We start from the raw sequence: 12633 nt of genomic DNA, 5'->3' as shown, positions 1-12633 counted from the left end.
TGTGTGTGTGTGTGTGTGTGTGACGTGGAGGCAGAACGGCAACTGGGAGGCTCTGGGGAGCCTGGAAGAGACATCTGTAGTCCAGCCGGCCCCCGGCCAAGCCCTTTCTGTGAAGCACAGAAAGAAAAGGAAATTAAAGGGGAAAAGGGGCAGGCCCCGCAGGGGTGGTGGGAATTCCTGTCGCCTCCAGCCTCGCTGGGCGGGTGGGCGCACTGCCCACAGAGGCCTGAAATTCTGGCGAAGGCCACCCCCCACCCCACCCCCGCCCCCGACCTCGCGCCCCCGCCGGCCGCAGACCACAACATCCCTTCCCCCCGGAGATTCCGAGCACCAGGTGTTAGCCCAAGCAGAGAAAGGGTGGGGTGGGGGTCGGACGCGGAGACTTTCTGGAAGAGGAAGCAAACACAATCCATCATGCAACTGTGCAAAGAAATGCCCCAGGGTGTGTGTGTGTGTGTGTGTGTGTGTGTGTGTATTGCGCAGGGGCGTGCCCCCCGGGTGCAACCGGCCCCCCATTATTGCTTCTGCCGGGAATGCAGGGGGGTGGTGTCGAGGGGCGCCTCGAGGGCGGCTGAGCTACACAACGTCCAAGGCCGGAGGTGGAGGGGAGGGCCTTAGAGAGACATCTTGGCGAGGCTGCGGAAGGGCAGAGGGCAGCACTGGCCCAGGCTCCCGCCGCGGCCCGGCGGGGGTTAAGGCTGGAGCTGGGCGAGGGCGGGGGTGGGAGTGGAGTGGGAGAGGGAGGGAGAGGGAGGGAGAGGCAGGAGGGTCTGGCCGTGCGGCCCCGCGCTCCGCCCTCGCCCCTCCCGCCGGCCTGGGCGCCGGGCGCCGCGCACGGCCACCCATGTCCTTATAAGGGCGGCCGTCGCCGGGGCAACGAGCGCCCGCCCCCAGCCCGCGGCGCGCGCCCCTGCCCCCGCCCCCACCCCCCGCCCGCCCCGCGAATGGAACGTTGTGTGTCAAACCGGCCGCAGCGCGAGGCCGGCGCGCGGGGTCGGCGGCGGCGAGAGCGAGGCTCGGGCCCAGGCACAGGCCCAGGCCGGGCGGGCGCGGCCGCAGCGGGGGCGGCAGCTCGGGAAGCGCCTGCCCGCGGCCCTGCAGGCCCCGAACGGCCACCGGGGGACCTGGGGGACTCAGGGGGCGCGGTGACCGGCCCCGGCGCGCGCCCGCCGCCCCTCCCCCCCGCCGCGGGCGGCCGAGCAACTTGCGGCCAAACTTTCCCCCCGGCCTCCCGCACTCGGATGGCAGCCCGCTAAGTTGGCCGCAGCCCTCGGCCGAGCGGCGGCCAGGCCAGAGGGCTCCCCCTGCGCAGCCTGGGCCGGGCCATGGCCCGAGCTCCCCCGCCGGGGCCCCAGGGCGGCGGGGCGCGAGTCCCCGGGGCCCCCGGCCAGCACCTCTAGCGCGCCCCCCCGGCCCCGGGCCTGGCCCCGCGCTCGCGTGGGAAAGTTGGCCTGGAACCGGCCCGACCTGTTCCTCCCGGGCGCGCGGACCGGCCGCAGGAAGTTGCTGCAAAACTTTTTTGGGGGGTGCAGCCGGGTGCCCCCGGCGCGCCGGGGCCGGATGCGCGCCGGGTAGGGTCCCCCGGGTCGAGAGGGGTGCCCCGAGGGAAGAGCGCGGAGGGGGCGCCCCGGCCCTGCTGCCCTGGGGCTATGGCCATGGTGACCGGCGGCTGGGGCGGCCCCGGTGGTGGCGGCGGCGGCGACACGAACGGCGTGGATAAGGCGGGCGGCTACCCGCGCGCGGCGGAGGAAGACTCGGCCTCACCCCCCGGCGCCGCCAGCGACGCTGAGCAAGGCGACGAGGAGCGGCCGGGGCTGCAGGTGGACTGCGTGGTGTGCGGGGACAAGTCGAGCGGCAAGCACTACGGCGTCTTCACCTGCGAGGGCTGCAAGAGCTTCTTCAAGCGGAGCATTCGCCGCAACCTAAGCTACACCTGCCGGTGAGCCCCCTATCAGCGCACCGCCGCCGGGCACCCGGCCCCGCTGTGGGCCGGGCCTCTGACCTGCTCGGTCACCTTGGGCCTGGCGCTGACCTTCCCTGGGTCTCCACTTCCCGTCTGAGATAGGGGCACAGATCCTTTTCCCTCTCTCCATTACATTCTTGGGATTGTGTATACTGACGGGGCTGTATCGATGCAGGTCCCCCCTTCAGGTGGTCCCTTGCGGCATCCGCCCTAGTTACTTGCTCCCCCTTCCTCCCTTCCTTTTCTCCGGACAGGGGTCAGCTCCGCGCGGGGAGGGGTTGTGGTGCTGTCAGGGGTGGGTCCCTGACCCCAGGGCATCCCTTCTCTTGGGAATCTCGGCGCGTGGGGTACCCCGCGGGAATCAAACGTGGAACTTGGACTGTGGGGCTCACAGTGTTCAGGGGCCATTGTCTGCGGCCGCGCGGATCGATACGGCGCGCCCTTGGGGTCAAATATCACTTCCAAAGTCGCTCTGACCACCGAGGCTGCGGCGGGAGCGAAACTGGGGTGGCACAGGGCAGCCTTCTTCGCGTGGGGGCCCCTGCTGTGGGGTTGGGCCTGCTCACCGGGGGAACCCCCGCCCCCGCCTCACCCCAGCCCTGGCTCACCCTGGGCTTTGGGTCACCGGAAACTCCTGCTCGAGGTCCGGGTGGGTGGCGGGATTTGACCGCATCTTGGCTGCTCGCTCCCCCACCCCCACCCCCACCCAGGAGTTGGTGCAGAGCTGGGCTCCTGGAAAATCCCTGAAACTTTGGTCCGCTCTGAGACAGGGTGGGCATGAATGTTTCCAAGAAGCAGCCCTGGACTGTCCTAGGTTGGAGTCCCCGCTGACAGGGTGTGGCCGTGCTAGCTTCTCTCCTTAGTTCTGGGGCATTAGGTGTGGGGGGAGAAGCCGCTGGCATTGAGTGTCCAGGCCAGGGCTCCCTTTCCCACCACTCTTTGGTGAGCCTCCTTTTGCTCCATTGACAAGCCCCTACTCTGCATCCTCCAGGAACATGCTTGGGCTCTGTAGAGCCAGTTTGGAGAGTCCCATTTTCCAGATGGGCAAAACCGAGGCCCAGAACGCTCTTGGTGCCTGCCCTGGGTCACCCGGGGAGAGACCCTGCTCCACTTGGGGCTTAGCAAGGGGAACTGTGGGGTTGGGAAGAGAGGGGCAGCTGAGTCTGGGTCAGGGTGTCCCCAGCGAGAGCTGCTGGTGGAGGGCTTGTTGGCAAGGCCACTGGGCGGAGCCCCAGGCACCTGAAGCAGGAGTTTGGCCCCAGGTCCAGCCTGTCTGGGGTGGCTGTGTGTGTGGGGGAGCTGGCTTAACTCTCTTCTCCAGTGCTAACTGGGCCACCAGACTTTGGCCTCATTTTTGCTGCTGGAATAGCTGCCTGCTCTCTGGCCAGGTCTTTAGGGAGGGCAGAGGAGGGGCTCAGGTAGTTTTGGGGTCCCAGAGGCTCCCTGAGAGTGGGAGCAGGGAGCACCAAGGTCGGGGAGAAGGGCCATGGTTTCGGGCTGGCAGGTTCTTCAGAAGGTCTCTGCTGTGTGACCTGGTGAAGTCACTGCTTCTCTCTGAGCCTCAGATTGATTCAGCAAAGTCCCCTCAGGGCCTGGCCTGGGTGATTTGATGCCGGCCCCCTAGAAAAGACCCTAGCTCCAAGCCCAGCCCTCTCCCAGTTTGGGGGAGACACAGGTGTCCCCAGCTTGTGCTGTGTGGGTTGGGCCAGAGGGAGGGATGGTCTGCGGTCCCAGGAGGGAACAAGGGGCTCTGCCTAAGGGTCAGAGAGGAAGGCCACCGGAGGTGGGCCTTGAAACATGAGGGGTTTAGCATATAGAAGCAGAGGGCACTCCTGCAGAGTGTAGCTACAGCAAACACTCAGTGGCAGGTTTGGGGGAGCAGTGATGTAAGATGAGACCACCCAGGCATAGGAGAAGTTAGAGGTGAGTGGGTCTGAAATGCTGGACTGAGGTCAGTGGGGAGCCATGAAGGGTGTGTGAGCAAGACAGGGCTATGATCCAATTGGACTGGAAGCCAGAGCCCAGGGAGGAGGCTGAATTGGACTGTGGGGTTCGGCGAAGCATGTGCTCTTTAGGTGGGATGACAGGTAGAACTTACTGTTTCCTCATCTGGAGGGACAGAAGCTCTGTCCTGACTCTACAGCTGGGGAAGTTGAGGCAGAAGGCTCAGGGCCTCTCCTGAGGTCTGAGGGCCCTGAGCCAGGCTCCTGCCTGCCTGCCTGCCCCAGGCCTGGCTGTTTCCACGCGGCTGCCCAGGACCCTCCCACTGCATGCCTGCTGGGCTTTGTTCTGGTTCTGCCTGAGCTCCCTTTGCCCTAGTAAGGCCTCTTCCTGGGGGCTCAGGCTGGTGGGACACAGGGGCCTGGGCTCAGAGGCTGGCGCTGCAGGACACAGAGGCCTTGCAGAGCCTCAGCTCTCCTAAATCTGCCACTGGGACTCGCAGCTGGGGCTTGGGTCTTGACGCCCTCCCCCCACGCCCCCAATTTCTCCAGAATGAGTGCATTCCATGTAGAATTGGCCTCTGGCCTCCCATTTTCAGATGAGGAAACCAAGGCTCAGTGGAGAAGTCACAGCCCAAAGATCAGGGCTGGGTGTCTGCAGTTGAGATGTGTTTGATTTTTAACTTCATTAAGTGTTTGTTTTACTTTGTGACTGTCTCTAGGTACCCTCTTGGTGCCCAGCTGGGACTCCAGGGTGTCTGCCCCAAGCCTGGGCCTCAAAAGGCCCTGAGCCCAGGGTGGAGAGAGATAGGGAGGGAGCACAGGGGCAGGGGCCGGGGAAAAGGTGCTGGGGACATTTGAAGAACAAAGGCCTGAACCTTCCTGCTAGGGACTGACCCTGGATGGGAACTCATTGCCTCACAGGGCGGGGCCACCTGTCCCATCCCTGGAAGAGGCAACAACAATCCCTGAGGGCCACCCAGAGGAAGCTTCTTGGACTCAGTTAGGAATTGGACGTTCTTGCCAGAGAAGGGGTTTGGGATCTTAAAGGGGTACAGGAGTTCATTTGTTCATTCACTCATTCGTTCGTTCATCGTTTGTTCGTGGTGGCCTTGTGTAGGGCAGTAATGCTGGGGCTCCACAGTCCTGTGACCCCCTAGAGGACTGGCCTGGCTCCTAGTCTCTTAGTCAACTCACAAAGCCTTGCTCCCTGACCATGTTCCTTCTCTGCTCTCACATTGCCCTTGGGACAAAGAACCTGACCCTTGGCCTGACAGTGACCAAGTAAAGTGAAACTATTTAGGCCTTCATATTTTGGCATTTCCAACCTTTTGCCCTTTTTGCCCACTTTGCCTGGAACTGCCTCTGTTTCCCTGGGGAATTTCTGATCATCCTTCAAAACCCAGTTCCAGGGCTTCCCTGGTGGCGCAGTGGTTGAGAGTCTGCCTGCCAATGCAGGGGACACGGGTTTGTGCCCCGGTCCGGGAAGATCCCACATGCTGCGGAGCGGCTGGGCCCGTGAGCCACGGCCGCTGAGCCTGCGCGTCCGGAGCCTGTGCTCCGCAACGGGAGAGGGCACAACAGTGAGAGGCCCACGTATTGCAAAAAACAAAAAAAAACAAAAAAACAAAAACCCAGTTCCAACATATCCACTCTGGTATGCTCTTCATCTGTGGCACTCACCCGAATTGTCCTTTCCTCTTTGCAGGCCTAGCCTCTGTGCCACTTTGGGGCCACTTGCCCAGCCGAGGTTGGTGGGGGGCTGGTGGTTCTCAGGGGCAGCCTTTAAAGGTGTCTCCCAAGGTGGCTCCAGGGGCAGGATGTGGGTGTCACGGTAACCCCCATGGTGACCTCTGCATGCCCACAGGTCCAACCGTGACTGCCAGATTGACCAGCATCACCGGAACCAGTGCCAGTACTGCCGCCTCAAGAAGTGTTTCCGGGTGGGCATGAGGAAGGAGGGTGAGTACCTGCTGGGGTGGTGCAGGCAGGGGATGAACAAATGGCCTGCCCTTTACTCCTTCTTTTGGGGTCTGGGAGCTATGGAGGGCGGGGTCTGGTGCCTGCTAACCTCGTTACCACCAATGATCCTGAGATCCCGTGGGCCTGGGTTTGGCCCTGGGCTGGAGGAATCCAATTATCCGTGGCTGTCTGGTGGCTGCTGCAGAACTGGGATGCAAGGGACTCCCTGACTCCGGCCCATTTTAGAATTGTTCTTCCCCCACCCTCCCCAGGCCCCACCCCGGCCTCAGAGGCAGGTTCCCTGGCCCTGATACCCTGGTGACCCCCCTGCCCTCTAGCCAGGCTACCGCTTTCTGAACAAGGATGTATTTTTTTATTTGATTTGCTTTCCCTCCACCCTCCACCCTCCACCCCCTGCCTTGTGTTTGCCCAAGGCAGGAACTCACCTGACTAAGGCAAAGGGCAGCTTACCTTTCCGCCTGACCGGGGCACTGGGAGCCAGAGGGAGGCCCAGCCTCTTGTCCTTGCCCTGGGGACTTGGGTGGATACACGCGGGGCAGCTGGGTCTAGAACTCCACCAAGCACTCTTAGAATTCAAGTGGAACTCAGAGACTTGTACATGGGTGTCTGGGCTTGGGAGCAGAATCTGGCCCATTTCAGTGGTGGCCCCTGTGCTGGGCTTCATGTCTCTGCCTGGACTCTCATGAGCCAGGCCAGCAGTTCTTCCCTGCATCTAACCTGAGTCTCTCCTGCTCTAAAGATGGTTTCTCCTCTGCTGGGCCTCTGTGGGAGAAGCTGGGACAGCTGCTCAGACTCTTTCTCTTAAGACCGTCTCGTCACTCCCTTTGGTCATTTTAAGTGTGGGGGTGACTGTCTCTCCGCCCCCCCCCCCCCCCGCCAACCTGGATTTTACCTCCACTTGTTGATCTGACCTAAACTCCTGATATACATCTTATCAGGGCTTCAGATCTGTAAAGTCTCGGGGTGGAAATAATAATCTCAGGTCATGCCCCAAGCACAGCCCTATCTCAGGGCCTTTGCACAGGTTGTTCCCTCTGCCTGGAACGCTTGCCCAGTCACCTGCATGGCTTCCTCCCTTGCCTCCTTTAAGATTTGCTCAAACAACACCTCCTCAGAGAAGCCCTCCTGATTACCCTTCGCCATCCCCTCTTTATTTCAGGCCATCTATCTTGCTTTATAATTTACTTGTTCCTCTATCAGGATGTTCTCCTCAAGGTCAGAGACTTTTGTCTGTCTTGGTTTTTGACATATCCCCAGTGCCTAGACCAGCCCCGAAACCCATAAGGTGCTTAATAAATGTTTCTTGGCTTGAGTTACTATCCATTTAGCTCTTACTAAGTGCCAAATGCTATTCTAAGCAAGTTAGATACATTCTCATGTAAATTCAGTGATTGGTCTCATCATCATCACCATTTTTATTATCAACTGCATTTTTTATAAATGGGAAGACAGCACAGAGAGCAATAGAACTGTGGTTGGGATTTGAACGCACAGTCCTGGCTGAATGAGGAGGAAGAGCTGGGGAAAGGGGTTCTCAGGAAGCGGGAACAGCAGGTGCAAAAGGCCCTAAGGTGGAAACGTGGCTGGATGGTGGAAGAATGGTGGGGGTGGGGTTTAGAACCAAGTGGGCCCGGGATTGACTGGGATTCACTCTCTCTCGGGCCTCATCTGGCTACACTCATTTGACAGATGATTCTGAGACTTCGAAATCACATGGAGCAAGGCTTGAATCCAAGCCCCTGTTTCCCTGATCAGCTCTGCTAGCCCCTGGCTCCCACTTGCATCCCCCTCCCCATCTGCTTCGTGGTGGGTTGACCAGAAGTTCATGGAGGTGGTGAGACAGGGCATTCCACCTCATTAAAACTCATTAATTAGTCTGCCTGGCACCCAGCCCAGTCAGCCCCTCCGCCCCTCCCTCTGTGGCACAGGCCAGGCTGGCATGCAGCCACCTCTCCCCTCTTTGCACCTCAGCTTCCCTCTTCTCACCAACCTGATCACTGGGGGCACTGGCCAAGGCCAGCAATTGGTCCTCCCCGCTCATAGGCAAGGTTACTGATGGAATCACATGTTTACTGAGCACTTGCTACTGGCCAGGACTCCACTCTTAGCACTGAGGTCACTGCAGAGACCCAGAGAGATGAGACCTGCTCTAGGGGGCCATGACCTGGAGGGTGGGGCTGGGAGGTCTCTCCATAGGAGAGATCAGTGCTCAGCCCATACTGATCACTTGTTTTAGGGGTAGGCTGGCCATGTGCCCCAAGTCCTAGGGAAGGTGATCGCTCCCTGGACCCATTCTCAGGTCTTGGACCCCTATGATTGACAGATGAGGACATGATTGACAGGTTTAGTCTCCCTGGCTGCGGAGGAGAGCTCACACAGTCCAGTAGGAGGGGGCCAGGTGTGAATTAAATTAGCCCTCACCCAGTGGTCCCATTCCCACCTGGGAAGGTTCCCCCTGTCCCAGGGTCATGGCCCTTCTCTGAAGGAAGTAGGAGTTGGATGGTGGCTGGACATGGACTCAGGCTGAGGGCACAGGGCAGAGCAGGGTGGGGCATGCAAGACCTTGGCCTCTGTCATCCCAACAAGCTTTGTGCCCATGAGGTGGGGATTGGGGGTCCAGGGAAGGGCTGAGCTGGGGGGCTTGGAGGGGAGGGGGCTGAGTGACCCTTTGATAACTTTATCTCCTCCCCTTATTCCTCCCTACTTGGCCCCCCGCCCACTCTCTCCGGGTACCCACCTTCCGCCTCCTTCCTTCCCCCCCCCACTCCCTTTTCCTCACACCCCACTCACCCCTCTCTGGTTTCCCGTATTCCTCAATCCCCTTCCTATCCCATTTTCGTCACTCCCTCTCTCCCATCTCCTGATTCCACCCCTCCCTTCTCCCCTCCTCCCTCTCCTGTCCCTCCCTCATTTCCTGCGGGGCTGGCTATCTCCCCTCTTCCCCGCCCCCCCATCTCCATCTCCCCCTCGCAGCGGTGCAGCGCGGCCGCATTCCGCACTCGCTGCCTGGCGCCGTGGCAGCCTCCTCGGGCAGCCCCCCGGGCTCTGCGCTGGCGGCGGCCGGCGGAGACCTCTTCCCGGGGCAGCCGGTGTCGGAGCTGATCGCGCAGCTGCTGCGCGCCGAGCCCTACCCTGCGGCGGCTGGGCGCTTCGGCGCGGGCGCAGCGGGCGCGTTCGGCGCAGGGGGCGGCGCAGCGGGCGCGGTGCTGGGCATCGACAACGTGTGCGAGCTGGCTGCGCGGCTGCTCTTCAGCACCGTGGAGTGGGCGCGCCACGCGCCCTTCTTCCCCGAGCTGCCGGTGGCTGACCAGGTGGCGCTGCTGCGCCTCAGCTGGAGCGAGCTCTTCGTGCTGAACGCGGCGCAGGCGGCGCTGCCCCTGCACACGGCGCCGCTGCTGGCCGCCGCCGGCCTGCACGCTGCACCCATGGCCGCCGAGCGCGCCGTGGCCTTCATGGACCAGGTGCGCGCCTTCCAGGAGCAGGTGGACAAGCTGGGCCGCCTGCAGGTCGACTCGGCGGAGTACGGCTGCCTCAAGGCCATCGCGCTCTTCACGCCTGGTGAGATGACCTGAAATGGGGGGCTCTGAGGCCGTGGGAGGGGTGGGAGGGAGGGGTGCGACCTAGATCCTGACCCTGGCCCCGGCCGCCTTAGCCCTTCACTCCCTGATCCACAGCTAGCCAGACTTGTGTCCCTGAAAGCGCCTTGAGCGTTGATGGGGGACAGTGGAGGAGGTGATGCGGGCGGTGTGACACCCTGATGGCCCCACCCCCGATCCCAGGTCTCCCTAAGAACTTCGATCCCTGTTCGGACCCGTGACTCACGGCCCCACAGCCTCTCTCCCTGATTCCCAGGCTCCCTGAGACCCCCCATCCTTCACCCCCTCATCAAGGTACTCATCGTGCTCAGTGGGCACTGACGGCAGAATGACAAGTGGGGGGACGCGGGAGGAGAGGTCCCCCCACCTGGTTCTGGCCCTCATTCCCTGATCTCTGTTGTCCTCCCCAAACCCTCTGACCCTCATCTGCTAATTCAGGGTTCTCTTCTTGTTACTGACCACTTATGGAGAGCTGCCAGGCAGGGGTGCCTTGACACCTGGTTCTGGCTTCCCCTGGGCTCTCCACTCCCAGATTCCTGGGGCCCCTAGACCTCTGACCCAGGGCTCCCAACCTGCCCCCTGACCCGCCTCCAGGGGCCACCCCTCGCTGAGCTGGAGAGGGTAGGGGGTGTGGCTTGGAGCCCCTCCCACCGAGGGGCGGGACTCCGAGCGGAGCCGTGTGCTTCCTTAGGTGTCTTTGGTAACCGTCCAGCAGCCAAAGCCCTGCTTTATTCCAGGGAGTGGCGCAGCTGTCTCTGCGCTCTGGAAGGAGGCCCCACTAGGTGTCTCCTTGGGGCCAGGGATGCGGGAACCAGACACAGGCTACTCCGGGAGGTGGCTTTCATCCAATAAATATGGCTTTGCCCCTCCTTATTTCCCCAGGAGACTTTCTCTGCCCCCATTCATGGGGCTGTCATCTTCACTCACATCGCAGGCCCCTCTGGGGTGTCTGAATACCCCCTCTAGGCTTTGCTTTCCTCCCCAAGTCCCCTCCCCAGCCTCTTCTTCCCCTTGAGCTTGATTAGAACTTGTCTCCCTGCTAAATGCTTTAGTCAGGGCCCCTCCACCCTTGAGACATCACCGCCTGCACCCCTGTGCCATCGTCCTTGGATGAAGCCACCTTAATATTTCTTGAGGACCAACACTGCCATTTGTGACCTAGGCCCCCATCTCCCACCTCCTGAGTGCCCTCGTTCTGTATCAACAGCCCTGAGTGGTGCCCCCGCTCCCCCGTCAGCCCTGGGGTCCTGTGTCCTCCCGCCACCTCCTCTTCTGACCTTTCCCTTGTCTCCCAGATGCCTGTGGCCTCTCAGACCCAGCGCACGTGGAGAGCCTGCAGGAGAAGGCCCAGGTGGCCCTCACCGAGTATGTGCGGGCCCAGTACCCATCACAGCCCCAGCGCTTTGGGCGCCTGCTGCTGCGGCTCCCTGCCCTGCGTGCCGTCCCCGCCTCCCTCATCTCCCAGCTGTTCTTCATGCGCCTGGTGGGCAAGACACCCATTGAGACGCTGATCCGAGACATGCTGCTGTCGGGAAGTACCTTCAACTGGCCCTATGGCTCGGGCCAGTGACTGGACAGGGCCGGGTCTGCAGACCTCCAGGGACACATGCTCAAGCCTCCAGTGGGGGCCCCCAGGCAGAGGACCCCGGCTTCCCTCCTCAGACTCCTGTTTTTTAAAGACTGTGAAATGTTTGTGTTTTTTGTTTTCTAAGTGATCATGAAACCAAAAAAGACTGTCTAGGCTCCAGCCAAGTCTTCCCCAGAAGCCCTGGTCAAGATGAGGGGCGAGACTGAGGGTCCACTCCCAGGGCAGCCGTGTCCCTTGGTGCCCCAAGCATGAACTCATGGTGCAGTGGCTTCTCTGGTGTGATGGACAAAGTCCTGGCATCTGGACTGGAGGGGCAGCTGCACCCGGGCAGGGGTAGCGTGTACCAGGCGGATCCTCTGGACACGTAATCCACGTTGGACACTACATGATGGATGAATTAAGGCCAATAATAAAGAAGTTTCCTACCTGCACAGCCTCTGTCATCTTTGTGAGGGGAGGGTGGCACGGAGGGCGCCCTACCATGGCTACCCACTCCCAGCCATCTGGAACACCCACAACCTAACAACAGCCCTACTTTCTGTTTCTGTTGGACAGTTTTGTGGGGGATCTGCAGCTGGGGGCAGGAAGGGGGGCCCGAGGTCAGCCAGTGAGTCTGTAAGAGTTGAGCTTAGCAGATGGCTCAGGTTTGAATTCAGATTCTGGCTTAGGAGGGTGAGCCTCATAGATTAACATGAGCCTTAGACCAAACACTTGTTTCTTTTCTTGGCCGTGCCACACGGCTTGCGGGATCTTAGTTCCCTGACCAGGTATTGAACCCGGGACCCACAGCAGTGAAAGTGCCGAGTTCTAACCACTGGACTGCCAGGGAATTCCCTTTATTGTTTTCTTTGGTCGGCCCTTAATCATCTGGGCCCCAGTATCCTCGGGAGAAACATCTGGGGCTAGTTTTGTCACATGATCTCAGCCCAGACAGAACCCTCCAGTTCCCTGGCCACAGCGACTGCTTTAGGGAGGGCACGTGGCCCAGAGCTGGCCAATGAGATTCAATGGCAGGGTTGGGAATTCGGAGGATATCATTAAAGCAAAGCAGAGCCAAAAGAGAAAGACCAATTTCCCTGCGTCAAGCCATACCTGAAACCCTCGGGTGTTTAAGTTCCATGAGCCCAGACTTCCCCTTTTGTGCCTGAGCCAGTTTGAATTTGGTTTCTTCTCACATGTAACTAAAAAAAACTCCTGTTTTGAAAATTGGCACTTGGAAGGTGAGGACCTCTAAGGACAGACTTTGAAATGAGGACTTGAGTTGATGTGCAGTGATGCAGCACCAGGGAGCTTGCCACCCTGTCCTCGGAAGTCTGTGGCTCAGCTCTGTGGTGGGAAAGGCACCTATGGAATGTATTGCCAGGACTGTGGCTCTAGGGGATGGCTAGAAAGGGCCCAGATCGTGGTGGTGGGTGGCATCTGTTGATCCTGACAGGTCTTGTCAGGCAAAGACAAGCCCTTTATCAGAGATGCCCCTTTGAAAACAGTGAGCAAAGAACTCAGGTCTCACCCTGCAGGCTAGGCCAGTGCTCAGCCCTAAGGCAGTCCCAGTCCCCCAGAATG

At 60.8% G+C, this 12633-nt stretch overlaps 1 protein-coding gene across 1 annotated transcript; it reads left to right on the top strand.

Annotated features, from left to right (window-relative positions):
* Nucleotides 1–986: 986 nt before the first annotated feature.
* Nucleotides 987–11497, top strand: NR2F6 (nuclear receptor subfamily 2 group F member 6). Its single transcript, XM_030880205.3, has 4 exons — nucleotides 987–1939; nucleotides 5771–5865; nucleotides 8860–9444; nucleotides 10778–11497. The coding sequence occupies exons 1-4, from the start codon at nucleotides 1650–1652 to the stop codon at nucleotides 11050–11052; spliced, it is 1245 nt and encodes a 414-aa protein (XP_030736065.1). The 5' UTR covers nucleotides 987–1649; the 3' UTR covers nucleotides 11053–11497.
* Nucleotides 11498–12633: the final 1136 nt, after the last annotated feature.

The sequence above is a fragment of the Globicephala melas genome, chromosome 3 (assembly GCF_963455315.2).
Source record: "Globicephala melas chromosome 3, mGloMel1.2, whole genome shotgun sequence".
Taxonomy (NCBI): Eukaryota; Metazoa; Chordata; class Mammalia; order Artiodactyla; family Delphinidae; genus Globicephala; species Globicephala melas.
Note: the sequence above shows the minus strand (reverse complement) of the source record. Positions and strands in the feature narration are given on the sequence as shown.